The sequence below is a fragment of the Anolis carolinensis genome, chromosome 2 (genome assembly GCF_035594765.1).
Source record: "Anolis carolinensis isolate JA03-04 chromosome 2, rAnoCar3.1.pri, whole genome shotgun sequence".
In the NCBI taxonomy this organism is placed as follows: domain Eukaryota; kingdom Metazoa; phylum Chordata; class Lepidosauria; order Squamata; family Dactyloidae; genus Anolis; species Anolis carolinensis.
Window position 1 is genome coordinate 301349336 of NC_085842.1, and position 15944 is coordinate 301365279.

A 15944-nucleotide genomic window follows, 5' to 3' on the forward strand; every position below is an offset into this window, starting at 1 on the left:
ATTGCGAAATGTACTTAATGAAAAGCTATACAGTAGAAAAAGATTAATTCTTCAGCTGGAAAATTTCATTACTGAAGGATACTAATAGGCAGGAATTTAGCATGGTAAAGATATGTTTTGTTCACAATGGTACCCAGATACAGAACACACCTTCAAAAGATCTCCGGTGTCTCTACTCTGTGCCTGTGGAAGGTTGAATATACAGGATATTAAAAAATCAGTGGGGAAGTTTGTGCAGCTCATAAAAAGAACAGCCCCGGAGTCAAATCCTTCTTGGGACTTTTTCAGTGTACTTGATTATAGTGCCATATTCCACTTTAACTACCATGGCAACATCCTAGGGAATACTGGGATTTAGTATTTACAGTTTTCATCCAGGGAGTTTTGGGGCTTTGTGTCACGACCCAGGCTGCAGAGCACCAATAACCATACACAGAGGCCAGAATCTATCTAATATCTTTATTAAGGAAATATGTAAAGTCAATAAAAATAAGTGCAGAATAAAGTTCAGAAGAAGACCTTTCGGGAAAGGTCAATTATAGTCCAGGAAAACAATGTCCAATATGAAATATTAAGGTCCAAAGTTATAATCCAGTAACCGAAACACTCACTTTGCCAAGCAAAGTGAGGGGAGATGACAAGGTCCTTTAGTCCGTGAAACTTAAGCAAGGCTAGGAAGTAACTTGATTCTTGGAACACTAGGCTTGATTCAAGGCAACAAGAACGAGGAGCAAAACCAGGATCCGTGGTAATTACGTGGCGAGGTCCGGGAAGCAAGGCAAGGTCCGTGAAGCAAGGCAGGGTCCTGGGAAGCAAGGCAGGGCTGGAAACGAGAGCAAATGACTTGGATGCGGGAGTAGCGTAGTCCACACACAACCTACTCCCGAAGCTGACGAATTGACTCCGCAAGATTCCTTCGTGGGCAAAACACCTAAGTAGGGTCTCGTTTTCCCGCCAAAGAGCAGTTCTCTGGAGAACCAGAAACGAAAGCTATTCTCTGAGTCCAGATGCATGACTCCTTAAAGTTTCCCATGGGAAGCAGGCTTAATCAGCTGAATGCTTTGCAGCGATCCTAGCGCTCCTGCGAGACGCCTCCTGAGCGCCCCTCTGTTGTTTACAATAATCATGGCGAGAAAATGGGGGAGATTTCGGCTCAGGGCTTGTTTGACAAACTTCTGGAAGACAAATCTCCTGCAGGTGCAAGGGCTCCATTTCTGGCTGAGAAAGCTCCAATTCTGGCTGAAACGGTGGGAAACCTAAGTTTTCCTCTTCATCTGTCACAACAGCGCTAGGAACGGGACTACATGGCCCATGAGTCATCACACTTTGCCTGACTACAAACCAATGGATTTCATCACTTGCTGCTGTTGCAGTTGAAGTAGATCAAAATGCTATCACAGTGTAGTGTGAAATAGCATGTCCACCTTCATATTGCAACTATTTACTAATGTGAGGCGTGACAATCTGCGGTCATTAAAAACACATATCCTGATCCCACAGACCTCAGGACGTTTTGAAGTTCTGAGGTTAAGAGTACTACGTTTGGAGGATTCTGTGCTTGAGATTTCAGTACTAAAACCTGAGATCATGGACGACCCCTTGTGATAGCACAGAGAGCAGGCTGTAGTGGTATCACTAAACATGCCTGAAGCATCAATCCTATTTTCATAGTCTATGCCATTCAAGTAAATAGTATCATGTCTAGCAAGAGAGGAAAATACGTTGTTCACACTTTTCAGGACGGTGCCCTTGCCCGGAGATTCTTTCCCATCATCCTTAGGACTAGAGAAGATTGAGAAGGTCTTGAGATCTAGAAGCATTTAGGATCATTGTGGCATAAGATGTCGGGGAAAATAATACTGCTTTCTGGTTCATTTTAAGGGTGTTAACTTGAGCCTTTTTTAGTTCAAATAGGTTGGAAGAAAACTAGCACAATTAATTCTTGAGAATAAAGTTATGGCAAAGCTAATCACATTAACATTTAGGAAGGAAGGGAAAAAGAGAAGAAAAGTACAGCCATTTCTGCCCTACTAAAGCACTAGAAGAAGTTGAACATCTGAGTCATAATGTTCTGACAATGTAACAGCATGTTAATGATGTTAATGATGGTACCATTCTAATGCAAGTGCCTCCTGTGGTTATTCATAACCCAACTTGCAGTTTGAGGATGGGGAGAGGGGAGGGAAAGGCAGGAAATCAACACTGCAAATGCAGAAAGAAGCATTGGCTCCTTTGGTGGTGGACAGTATAGTTTGTGATACAATTGTCAGATCATAAAACATAATCAAAATACACAGTTTAGAACAACATACATTTAAGCCTAAAATCAATTTTTATCTCTGACTAGATTAGTTTGAGTCAGTGGGATTGACCTACATGTTGACTCACCATTCTGCAATTGGCTTGACAGGGCTGTTCTAGTTGGGACTAATCAACTGAATGCCAGTCTTCCTGGTTTATATTTTATGAGAAAATGTTGGGTAGGGGAGTATTACAGAGTTTAGTCATCTGACCGCTTTTGCAGATTTAGCCTTTGCAGAATTTGTTTAATATGTACTCTCTAGGAATATTTAAGTCATTGAGCTAGACTCTATGATGGAAGTTGAACGTAGAGTCATACTGGATGAATTAGGGCCCTTCCACACAGCCATATAACCCAGAATATCAAAGCAGATAATCCACAATATCTGCTTTGAACTGGATTATCTGAGTCCACACTGCCATATAATCCAGTTCAATGTGGATTTTATACAGCTGTGTGGAAGAGGCCCTTTTTGTAGGTCTTCCAGACCAATTCTGTGGTCAGTTTCTGGTGAAAGTTATCCACAGAGTCACTCTGAAGGATCTAGAGATTGCTAAAGAGGTGTTCTTTTAGGGAGGAAAATATTTTTTTTAATTTGTGGTTTGCCCACATTTGCAGTGGTGAACTTTTGTTGACAGCTGGGGAAACTCCCTGTGGAGAAGCCAAATATTTTAGACATGACCAAAGGCATTTTAGCAAGTAATAAGTAACAGGTAGAGCCCAAATATAATACTTTCCTAGGCATTTTCTAGTTTATTCATAATTACTATGGTATTCTTGGACTGGAAGACCTTCATTTCAACAGTGTTCATTGTTAAATCCCACAGATAAATGGATCATATTGTATGTCTTTTGTCATTGCAAGCAAACATATAACACCATTCTAGCGTGTTACTGAAAAAATAAATTAGTTACCAACTTGCTTTTTTCCAGGTTCTGGCACAAGGCAGCTGGCATGCTATTATTAAGAAAAAGGAATGGATTTCAGTTTTGAAGGATGGATAATGAACTGAAAGGATGGTCTGAAAATAATGAGAATTGCCATGTCTTTGGCTCTTTTCACTTTTAGCAGCAACTTGCTTTTTGAAAGGAAGCAGGTAGATTTTTAAAAATTCCTGCATGATGATAAAATGATAGAGAAAGCTTTGTCCTCTGTAGGATTATGAAACAGGCTGTTAAAGGCAGAAGAGCAGGGCTAGGAACACAAACAAATCCACATACAGAGAGACAAGATAATACTGAATGTGGTTATGGTGACATTTAAACAAGGGTGATCTAAAGATTTCTGAATGTTGCTGCAGGGAAGGATGCACTCTTTGTGAAAGAAGGAGTGCAGAGTGTCCCGTTTTTAATGGCATATAACTAGAGTTCTTGGAGGTTGTGCCCTATCTGCTCTTCTCCAATCCTCAGGGTAAGAATGAGGAATTTCGGGGTGAACATACAGCCTTGAAAAGTGTGTGGATATAGTGATCCCTTGTAGAACCCAAAATCCGTGGGTGCTGTAGTCCCATTATATACAATGGCATAGGAAAACGGTATCCCTTATATAAAATGTTGAACAGGCAAGCGTCAGAGAGAGCCCGTGACATGGCTGGAGGCTACTGTAAGGAATACTTGTAGGGAGTGCATCGCAACTGAGGTTTACTATTGGAAATGTTTTTTTATGTGTTTCAGCCATGGTTAGTTGACTCTATGGATGCAGAACCCATGGTTATGGAAGGCTGAATGTACAGTAGAGTCTCACTTATCCAAGCCCCGCTTATCCAAGCTTCTGGATTATCCAAGCCATTTTTGTAGTCAATGTTTTCAATATATTTTGGTGCTAAATTCATAAATATAGTAATTACAACATAACATTACTGCATATTGAACTACTTTTTCTGTGTTGTATAACATGATGTTTTGATGCTTAATTTGTAAAATCATAACCTAATTTGATGTTTAATAGGCTTTTCCTTAATACCTCCTTATAATCCAAGATATTCGCTTATCCAAGCTTCTGCCGGCCCGTTTAGCTTGGATAAGTGAGACTGTACTGTATATATTTTCCTCATTTATTAAACTTGTAGTTGATGGGTGAGATATCATGCCTCGTGACATGTTCAGGGGCTACACTTGTAACCTCACCATGATAATATCACCAAGACACATGTCCTATGTGACATCCCCAGAACATATCCCTAGGTGTCAACATTTGGTCCTCAAGACCTGAGATTCTGAATAGGAGAGCTCACATGTGAAAACTGAACAACATTAAGAACCTCATCCCATGAGCAGGGGGGGAAGTGGTATGAAGTGGAGGGAACTGTCTTACTTCATTCCCACCTGTTGAGGTTCATCTTCTGGGATGGCCAGCCATCCCATGTCCTTTCCCCATTTTTCCCTGTGTTTTGTCATTTGGAGTCTGGTAGCACCCAACACCTGAAAACACATTCTGGGCTCAGTTTTCATGAGCTGCAGAAATGGAGTCCCACCTGAGGTGCCCTTATATCATGTGATGGCCTCCGTGGGACTCCATTTTCCGAAACAAATGGGAAACTGAGCCCAGACTCTTTGGGATGAGGTCCAAAGAGTATATTAAAGCTCTATTTTTTGTGTGGATGATTTTATGAATCTTGCAGCAACAGCTGTGAGTAAATTGTTTAATGTGTTGTCGAAGGCTTTCATGGCCAGGATCACCGGGTTGTTGTATGTTTTCCGGGCTGTATGGCCATGTTCTAGAAGTATTCTCTCCTGACGTTGCACCCACATCTATGGCAGGCATCCTCAGAGGTTGTGAGGTACATCTGCCATAGATGTGGGTGAAACGTCAGGAGAGAATACTTCTAGAACATGGCCATACAGCCCGGAAAACATACAACAACCCTGTAAATTGTTTGTTTATTACCATTATTAAAACTGTGGAAATTCAGAATATATACTTCCGAAGTACAGTGTATATACTTCTTGAAATTTTCCACATGGTTTGCAGTTACCGTTAAAAGACTATGGAACAGTACATTAGAAGTTGCATATAATTTCCTTTTGTCACACTCTCTTTCTTCCTCCCATCCCATTTTTCAGAGTACATAGTACAGCTTTTCAGGCTTTTTCAGACTTTCTGAGAGTAGCTGCTACACAGCATGGTTTCCATTTTGCCTGGAAAATGCATAATAAAACCGAGTAGAAGTACTGAGGCATGACAAAAATGTGAATTATAAAGAAGGGCATATATATTTATTATTGCCACCAGAAAGACAACCATTCTCAAGCAAATAGCAAATGCACATAGATACCAGTGTATGGGATATTTTAAATAATACGTCCAAAAATGTTTCCTTGATCTTGCAGCCTATGTTTTGAGTCATAATTTGTGGAGGCAAAAGTAGAGTCCTTTGTATGAGCGTCTCGTTTTGTGCAGAGTTAAATGAAGATGATGTTAGGCCACAGCCACAAGTTAGTTTACTTACTTTATTTTTATCCTGCATTTTTCCAATCTAGGGGCTTGAGATGGCTAACAGCAAACATTATAGAATACCATTAAAAGCAGAGCAAATGCGTTAAAATATGAATATAAAAATTAAAAATAGCAAGCTACTGAATAGTCCCTAAACATAAACTCTATACATTATATTTTAGAAAATGTACTAATAGACTTCTCAACTAACTAGGAAAATGTTGTGGTATTGTTGTTTTGTCTTGACCTGGAACCAACGAATTTTAGGAGAATTTTAGCAAACTGATGAAGTACTACTTTTGACCATTGACCCTCTCCCCTACAAACTGAGCTCTATGGAAAAGTTTGGAAAATGTTAGCTTATATTTTAGTTGCTTGCCATACCATCAAAAACCAGATGAACTGTGGACATTAAATATGATCAGCAAGAAATATGTCAACATCAAACTATGGTATATGAAATGCGACTTGTATGCACTAAGTATCATTGAAATGAACCACACTTTTGAATTTTAATGACATCCTGAACTGTAGCTAATCTAAAATGTATATCCAACTGTAGCTATTTCTTCTGCAGCTAATTCCATGTTTCTACAGAGGCTGATGCACTCCTGTTGTCTCCTCTACTGATTGACGCAAATGCTAATGTGACAGGTAGAATGTAAACTGTAGTAAAAAGTAAACAGTATTGGATAGGAGGAGATCAGGCCTATTTATTACTGAGTTTTCTTGGCTAAAAGCAACTGGAAGCCATTCATGAAAAGGGCAGGCAGACCCAAGTTCAATTGCAGAAAAAGATCATTTTCAAGAGAATCCTCCAGAACTGCAAAAGTTACTTTTCAGCATATGAAGATTTGTTATAAATCAAAAGCTCAAAAATTACAGTAATTAGTGTGTAATAGTTATACATTTTTTAAAGAAACACTAACTACATTTCTTGCCTCAATGCCCACAATGCAGTAGAAAGCAGAACGTGAGTCAACACTTGAACCATGTGATCTTCCTCCTCCATCATGTAGGGAAGCCCACATACCATGTGATGTTACACTGTAAAAGGAGTGACATTTTCCTTCAGTATGGTGCATTATCTTGTAATATAGAAGGAATCAATTACAAGACATATATTACTAGTAATGAACTCTTTCCAAGCTCTGCTCCAGATACTGATACTCTTTTCACTGATGTGTGAATCTCTCCCTTTCTTTCCCCAGAGCCCTCCCTGCCATGATGCAATGGGTCCGGACCCAGACGCCGGGTGAAAGTGGTATCAACATTGTCACTGCAGACTTTGTAGAACTGGGCGACTTTGTCAGCACAGTGATAAAACTGAACTACAACTTGTACGAAGGGGAAGCTGGCACAACTTGATAGTCCCATCGTGTCTCCAGTATGCTCCAAAGTGGAACTTTCTCCCCAACCCAGTTGTGTTAGGTTAGGTTGTAATCTTGTGACACAGGTTTTGTAAGCACATGCTGAATATATATATATATCTATCTTTTCTTTTGAATGTACTGAGGACTTAGAAAGGATAGGCACAAAATGGAAAAGTGTTTTTTCCACTTGTTATCATTTTTTGACATTAGTTTGCTCATGTCTCATGAAACGCAACCAGGTTTCATTCATATGGCTGTCTTAATCAAGAAAGCCATTAGTAAATAATACGTCAGTAACCAAATATTTTTTGGTAATTTTGATGACCGTTCATTATTATTAAGGCATACCTTGTGGCCCTATATTGCCTTCTCTCTGTGAAGTAAGTTCTCATCTTCATAAGCAGAACCATAAGCTAAGATGGTATTACTACTGTCAGGACACTTAGAATAGTAGAACCATAGAGATAGAGGAAATCGCAAGAACCATCCAATCCAATCCCATTCTGCTATGCAGGAACACACTGTCAAAGTACACCAGTGTCCTACACATATTAATGTTGCGCTAATTGGTGGCATCAGTTGTTCCCCCCCCCCCCCCCGGAAGGTATATGCCATCTACATTAAAGGTCAGCTAAAATTAGAAAAGAATTGCAGGTCCAACTATTAGTGTACAGATGTTATGAACATTTTCTGGAAATTCTCAACAATATGCAGTTACGTTGGCTACCATAAATCCCATAATACACACATTTTCAGTACAAGAACAGTAACTAATATAAATTATAGTGAATAAGAGTTTATGGAGCTGGTTGTGTTTCAGTTTTGCCTAATCTTTGCACAACTAATTTTACAACTGATGAGCACAACCTTCACTGCTGCACTAGCAGCAGTCATCATTCCATTAAGCTTAAATTAGATCTAAGCTTTGGAATATGCATTAGATTTTTATTTTGAAAAGGAAATCCCCGTTGTTAGTCTCTTGTTCTCTTGAAAGTGATTGAACACCATTTGTAGCCTTGAATTTGTCAGAAGTCAATAGAAACTATCACTTGTATTAATTTGATGCTTTCAGTGGGTCAAACCATTACCTATAAAGCGTGCTCAATTTTTATATATAGTGCAATTCTAACTTCAATGGCTCAGTGCTATGGAATCATGGAAGTTGTAGTTTTACAAGGTCTTTAGCTATTATTTATTTATTTATATCCCGCTTTTCTCGCATCTCATTTCCATCAAGGAATGCTGGTTGTAGATTTCTTCATTGAAGAGTGCTGATGCCTCTCTAAACTACAGCTCATATGACTCCATAGATTGGGCCATGGCAGCTAAAGTGTAATAAACTGTACTAATTCTAGATGCACTCCAAGTTTGGCTTCAGCTCACTGATTTGTTTCCTCTTCTTGGAAAATAATGTTTACATCCCAAAAGAATGACTTTTTGTGTAACAGAGGCTAACATTAAGTGCAGAGGCTGACATTGTCCTAGCTCGCCCAAAACGAAAAATAAAAATAACACTTATTCAGGAATGAGAGAAAATTGTTTTATGTAAAGAGTAGAATAGGTCAATGTGCTGTTAATAACCTTACATTGTCATAACCTTTCATTGTCTGTGTGTAATAATGTATGATGAAAAATACCACCTACGGCATATTTGACGGAAGATTTCACCACTCATTTTGTTCTTAAGGGAATATATGAAATGCTAAGAGGTGACAAAGTTCTTGAAGTAAGGAAATGTTAGCCTCCTTCTTAGCCTTCAAGTGCAGAGTAGGCAATTTGATGTTTTCTGGATACTCTCAGCTATAGTTTCCAATATTACAAATATTGGTCATGTTGGCTCAGGCTGAAGGGAGCTGTAGTACAGAACATCTGGAGGGTACAAGATTCACACCTTTGCCTTGCAGTTTAAAGATACATTTGGAGGATGTGGATTGCAATAATAATAGAATGGTAAAGGAGATTTGATAAATGAATCAGGTGTTTAGTTTCTCTCTCTCTGAGAAACAGCCTAACTTGATTTAGAATGTGCAGTCTTACCACAGGATTTCTGAGACCATACAAAATCAACCACAAAATCAGATCTGTTGTGACCAAAAACTTTCCTCTTATTTATTTATTTACAGTATTTATATTCCGCCCTTCTCACCCCGAAGGGGACTCAGGGCGGATCACATTATGTACATATAGGGCAAACATTTAATGCCCATAAACACATCGAACCGAGACAGAGACAACAGACAGACAGACGCAGAGGCAATTTAACCTTCTCCTGAGGGGATGTTCGATTCTGGCCACGGGGGGAGCAGCTGCTTCATCATCCACTCTGATGGCACTTCCTCACTTCCTCATTCCAACGTTGTAAATTAGTTAAACATGCCTCCCCATGTTTTTTTATGTGGTACCTTATTTCCTACTTGATAGATGCAACTATCTTTCAGGTTGCAAGGTCAGCAACGAGCAGGGGCTATATTTTTTAATTTTTAATTGACGGGTGCTCACCCCACCACAGGCTGGCCTCGAACTCATGACCTCATGGTCAGAATGATTTATTGCAGCAGCTGTTTACCAGCCTGCACCACAGCCCGACCCACTTTCCAACATTGCAATTCCATTTGATTTTTTTTCTTTAAATGCGCCATTCCCTGTTGCATAATGACACAAAATTATCCAAATTGTATCATCATTACTCTGTTGGCTGTCATATGATTCCTCCTTTTGCATACTGTATCATGAGAAAGATTCACCATCACTTTCCAACAATCCTCAGAACCTCTTGACCTCTGTTTCCCCAACGAATGCCTGGGGAAAAATGTGTTAATCCAGTTGCTCTATCACAGCACACACTAAGATACATCCCTATCATAAGTCAGAGTGAGAGGATCATCTTAGATTGTAGATATTGGAAGATGGCAGCACAGTAGTAGAGGAGAGAAAGGTTTGCTATAAAATGTGCCCTGAAATGCACAGATATGGTTCAGGTTAATTTTGAACTGCATTATCCAAATTTTGAACTGCATTAACCAAATTTTGAACTGCATTAACAAAAGTCACAGGTTGCCCTGAATTCTCTTTGAAAATCCAAAGCAAACTGTGACTTTGGGTCTATGTCAACAGCTGGGTCAATTCCAAGAAAGAACTGGGCATAACTGTGAACACAGCCATCCCATATTCCCCGGGCAGCCCAGGAACATGAGATGGTGCTCAGCATCCTTCTCCAGTTCTTGTCATTGCAATGGGCTAGTGGGTGTGACATGGCTATTGTCCACCACTCATTACTTTGAGTGATGTTAGATGAAGCAATGAGGTGATCAGAGAAGGGAGTGGGAAGAGGGTGCAATTCCTCTATTTCCCCATCCTACATCTTTCTGGTATCCTGGCCGATGTAACTCCAAGCAAAGAGTGATTAAAACAAACCATGTCACACTTGCTGGCTACTGCGATGATGAAAAGAGGAGGGAAATGGTAAGGGTGACCACAGTGGTGAGGCAGGTTTGGCACTGTCAGATGGTCAGGACTCCTTCCCACCTTCACAGGCTAGTGGTCAAAACCACCCTGGTGCTGAGCTGGCATTCAACACTCTGAATCAGCTCTGGAATAAAAGGTTCATGTAGACCCACTCTCTTTCTCCATCACTTTTTTGAATTCACTCGGAATTGGCCCTATGGTTGGCTAGAGTGAGCAACTCAGGTCTTAGATCCTGGAGAAGGCTAAGAGTTGCAGCCCTCTAGTTGTTACTTCTGAATGCTCCTGGCCTTTCTGTCTCTTGGGTCCAACATATGTATGTTCCCTATGGCCTGTTCTGTACCTCCAACTGTCCCAATTTGGTAGGAACAATCCTGATTAATCCTCTGTGGTCTCACCTTTTCAGCTGCTTTTAAAATATCTTTAAAATATCTGAATTTATCCATCCTTCAATTGCTTCAAATTCAGTTTGAAGTGCAAAAGTAGTTTGCACTCAGGTGACTCATCAGGGGTAAGAGAAGACTATGTTGAATATTGCCCTTTCTAGTAGATTCAAACAAAAGCAAACTGCTGCAGCATCTCCTTGCTTAGCTTCTTTCTCATTAATGACTTTAGCCCACTTTCTTTCTGTACTATGGCAAGGTTGAAACTTCAATGTCGCTTCATGTAGGTAATCTCCACAGGCTAATCTGTTTATTGGAAGCATTTCTCAGCAAGCCACGTGGGAAGGATCTTCTTACATAAGTAAGTCCTTATTATGGAATTGGCACCAATTTCCTGGCGTGAAGCCAAATTTTTGGGAAACAGTCCTTGTAGCAGAGTTTATTTAAACTCCATTCTGAAACTGTTATCAAAGAAGTGGTTCTCCTTCAGTTTCAACACATCTAATGCAAAGGTATGGAACCTGTTTTCTTTGAGATAGTCTTGGACTACATCCATAGTCCAGGAATGTTACTTTTTGGGGACTATGCCTCCCTAAATCCTCATGACAGTGAGGCCATGTGGTCTGTGAGATATTGTGAGCCACCATCCCAAAAAGAAACCTTTTCAAGATCTGACTACAGTTTCTATGATCACATCATTCCTGATAACTATTTGTGAAAGTTTGCTACTTCTTCAAATTCGGTGTAGGAAAAAAATTGGGGTTAAAACATTCAATCATAGGACAAGCATTCTTGTGTGCCTTGAAGTCATTTCCAACTCACGATGGCACTAAGCACAACTGTCATGGTGTGTTCTTGGCAAGATTTTCTCAGGAGGACAGAGAGTGTGACTTGCTCAAGACCTCCCAGTGGGATTTCATGGCCAGGTAGGGACTGAAAGCCTGGTATTTTGATGCCATTGGGGAATCTGCACAATAATTGCTCATTGTTCCATGACAATGGAACAATGAGCACCCGTATGCCTTCCAAATGTTCTAATTTAGTGGAGACAGTCCTAATTAATTCTCTTTAGTCCCACTTTTGAGCTACTTTTAAAATGTCCCAATTAATCCTCCTCCCAGTTCCTTTCTTGGCCCTCAGCTGACTTCAGTTGTTGCAAATGGAATTAAAAATGTAAAAGTAACTTGTACTCATGTAATTCAACAAGGGGCAGAAGTTTGCTCTTATCAGTAGTCCCAGGTGAGAGCAAACTGCTGCAGCCTCTCCTTGCTTATGTGTTTGTCTTCATTAATGACCACACTCTGATGTTGCTTGGTCATGTATATCTCAGTTTCTGTCTGTGAAATTTTGGGAAATATGTTCCTTGGCCACAGCTGACAGGGGATGCTTTATGGATGAATGTCCCTTTGTTTGTCTTTGTTTGACCTACTCCTGTCTTTCCATTTTTCGCGCCCATCTAAATCCAGTGTGGTATTTCACTGGTTCAGTGTTGTATCTGGAGATGCCCCTTCTTGTGTGTTGGAGAGCAAAAGGCAATGGTTGGTCATCCTTGAAGCAGAGTGAAAGGTTTGTCTCACCAAGCAAACTCCCAGCCAGCTTCTCCAAACGGCTTTAGTATGAGTAATTTCAAGCAGGACACCCAGAGACACAAACATTGGTGCTGAAGGGTTCCCCCACATGGATCATCAGAGTTCAGCCAGAAATGATCTTAAAAGTGCATTTTCTTTTAACAGTGAAGCAACAGCTAATAGCGTATTTATAAAATCTATGTGGCATAACTCTGCAATAGCTTCTGTGTTTACATTGTTCTGAGCTGTACCTGTTTAACCTGATAACAAAAGACTAAAATATGCTATATGCGATGTAAAATGTATTGGTTACCAATTTGTTCAGAGTTTGGTGATTTTCCCGCTCCTCTCATAATTTTTTGAAATTGTGCCAGTGTTCTTGTAAGTTTCCATGTCTGTATTTATGTGTACATGTGCAGAGTTGTGGGATGTGTACATCGTACAGTATTTGAGAATTAAGCAACTTGATCCCAAATGAAAAGCGTGGTGGTTGTGTTATCTTTTCTTAATGCTGCATCTGCTTAATTTGTGGAATTTTGAAGTAACATATATGGTTGAGGGCTAAACCCACTGAGTGTTTAGAACTTTTTATATGCCACCCTAAATCATGGTTTTTGTCTTTGATCATTTTCCTTCACAATATGCAAGTGTTTATTGTAAAGAGGAAAATGAATACTATGAAAGTTTTTAAAAAATCTAATCTACAATCACAGATCTGAAAATGGAAAAAAATGATTGATAGGTTTTATGGTGACATCATTTAGAAAGTCCACACAGAATATGAGCCTCATCATCAACATATATTATTCTACTGCTGGGCTGGTTTCAAGGAGAGGAGAGGAGGCAGGCAAATTATGGAGCATTTGAAACTTATATCTAATTTAAAAATGTAATTTTGTCCCTTAATCCTGGGTTTTGAATTTATAAGGGACAAATGTGAACACAATTTTAAAAAACCAACCAATCAAGTATATCTATTTTGCTAGATGTTCTAGAATGTTTAGAAGACCAGCCAATCATTACAAATATGGGGAAATTCATAAAATTCAAACTACCAACCAAAATTAATTGAGCAGAAAATAGGGCCCAAATTACACCTCTCTGAATAAAGTGTGTTTACATGCACTGTCTTTACTCTGACCTGTAAGTTTCCATTGTTCTGCATAGACCACATGCCCAGGCTTTTCAAGCTATGTTCTCTCTATCCAGTTTCAATACTCCCATAATATTTGTGTTTACAAGTCCACAATGTTGCAAGTGTCACTGGACTTGTGGAGGTTGAAGGGGCAAACTTACCTAGAAATTCTACCAATAATAGAATTGAAATGGACAGGAGGAAAAAATAGAGTCATGGTCATTATATTAGGTCAGTAGTAAATTCCAACCAGCACAAAAGGACATACCATATCCAAGTGTAAGTTGCAAACAAAATGCCAGCCAACTTGTGTTTAGGCTTGTTAGCAGTGTACAAGTACATTGGAAGTTAAATCCCAGTGGGGTACTTTGAGGAAGTAAGTACAGAAACTGGACTACAGTCTATTGCAGTGGTTCCCAACCTTTGGGCCTCCAGGTGTTTTGGATTTCAACTCCCAGAAATCCCAGCCAGCTAACCAGTTGTTAGGAAGTGTGGGGGCTGAAGTCCAAAACACTTGGAGAGCCAAAGGTTGGGAATCACTGGCTATTGGAAGTAGTGGAACAAGTCTATTGTGTTGTATGTAACTTGTTTATTGCTGCTAATAAGGCTTAATGAGAGTTAGCTCTAGCTCAGGTCCCCAGATGTTTTTGGCTTACAATTCCCAGAAATCCTAGCCAGTTTACCAGCTGTTAGGATTTCTGGGAGTCTAAGGCCAAAAACATCTGTGGACCCCTGGTTGAGAACCACTGTTCTAGCTGAATTAGGGCCACAATAATTGGAAATAAAGAACAAGGAAATCTAGATTGATGGGGTTTTTTTTACAGAGCCAAGCAGTAACCTCTACATCATCACCATTTTGATGTCATTCCCTTTCTTATTTCTCCAGAAAAACTTATACAGAAACCTCTTTCTAAAACATCTCTGCTTTTGCCAACACATTGGAGTGAGTGGATTACAGTATATTTGGATGTAATGTGTCAATGTGTTAAACTGGCTGAAATTGCAATGTGGACCAAAAGTTCACCGGAATATCCTTGGTTTTTGGGGTTTTTTTAGGTTCTGGGTACTTTAATAAATGTTGCATTACAAAGAAAATAGACAAAAACATTTCCTGTTCTCTATAACAAATGTGAATTTGTTACAAGAATGTGCATTCAATGTAAAGAAGAGTTTCTTTGTATTCAGTGAAATGTCTAATAAAGCCCTGGTACCTATCATCTCATTTTGATTATTTGTTCTTGTTCTTGGTCTCCAGATTAAGTGATTGCATATACCGTGTCCCTCACTTTCTTCTACCCCTGGAACCCAACAAGGTCTTCACTCTCCCACTGCCACCACTGCAGTTTCAGCCTTAAGATGTGGCTGTTAGGAATTGTGGGAGTTGAAGTCCAAAACATCTGGAGGGCTGAAGTTTGCCCATACCTGATCTACACTGTAGAATTAATGCAGTTTGACTCCATTTTAATTACCATGACTCAATGGAATCATGGGAATTGTTGCTTGGTGAAGCACCAGCACCCTTTGGCAAAGAAGACTGAAAATCTTCTAAAACCACAATTTCCAGGATTCCATGGCATTGAGCCAAGATTGAATAACATTAAGCCATACAGTATAGATGCACCCATAGATGTGTATTGCCCCAGAATTGTACATTGAACAGCTTGGTGGAAATATGACTGTTCTAGAAAACAAAGCATGACCTCACTACACACATTATGTTTCTCAAAATGATTGTGGAAGGTTTGGAAGTGTACACAAATGGCTGTGAATCATGTTGTGCAGGTATTATCTACTTTGCTTTGCTTAAAATACTGCTCTGGCTACTTGAATAGAATAGAACTAGAAGAATGCACATTGAAACAGGACTTTCAGACCACTACTGGAAGAATGAGTGCAAGAAACCAGTGTCCAAACATGCAAAGCTTCATGACTATATTCCTGGATAAAAAAGGAAATATTATGCTAGTTAAGTCTCTTATATTTTGCAAGGGATGAGGAGGGCTAAGTTTCTCTGTTCCCTCTCTCATCTAATGGTCCCAATCTATGTAATAATAGTAATACATAGCCTGGCTAATTTTTTTCAGCCACAAAAGAGCCTTCTGAAAACATGAATAATATTGGCAGCATTCTACTTTGGTTTAGATCAGTGGTTCCCAATCTTTGGGCCTCTAGGTGTTTTGGACTTCAGCTCCCACAGTTTCTAACACCATGTAAGCTCGCTGGGATTTTCTAACAGCATGTAAGCTCGCTGGGAAGTCCAAAACATCTGGAGGCCCAAAGGTTAA

At 39.6% G+C, this 15944-nt stretch overlaps 2 protein-coding genes across 3 annotated transcripts in view; both read left to right on the forward strand.

The window, feature by feature from the left end:
- Nucleotides 1-8771, forward strand: part of plcxd3 (phosphatidylinositol specific phospholipase C X domain containing 3) — an 86843-nt gene extending 78072 nt beyond the window's left edge. For both annotated transcript variants that reach the window (XM_003216230.4, XM_062972452.1), the window contains exon 3: nt 6950-8771. In XM_003216230.4, coding sequence (XP_003216278.1) covers nt 6950-7106 — 157 coding nt within the window. In that variant the 3' untranslated portion in view covers nt 7107-8771. The remainder of the gene's footprint in view (nt 1-6949) is intronic.
- The window catches only part of LOC100566857 (complement component C6), a 147809-nt gene that overhangs the window by 78073 nt on the left and 53792 nt on the right, over nt 1-15944 (forward strand). The gene's annotated exons all lie outside the window — the stretch shown is intronic.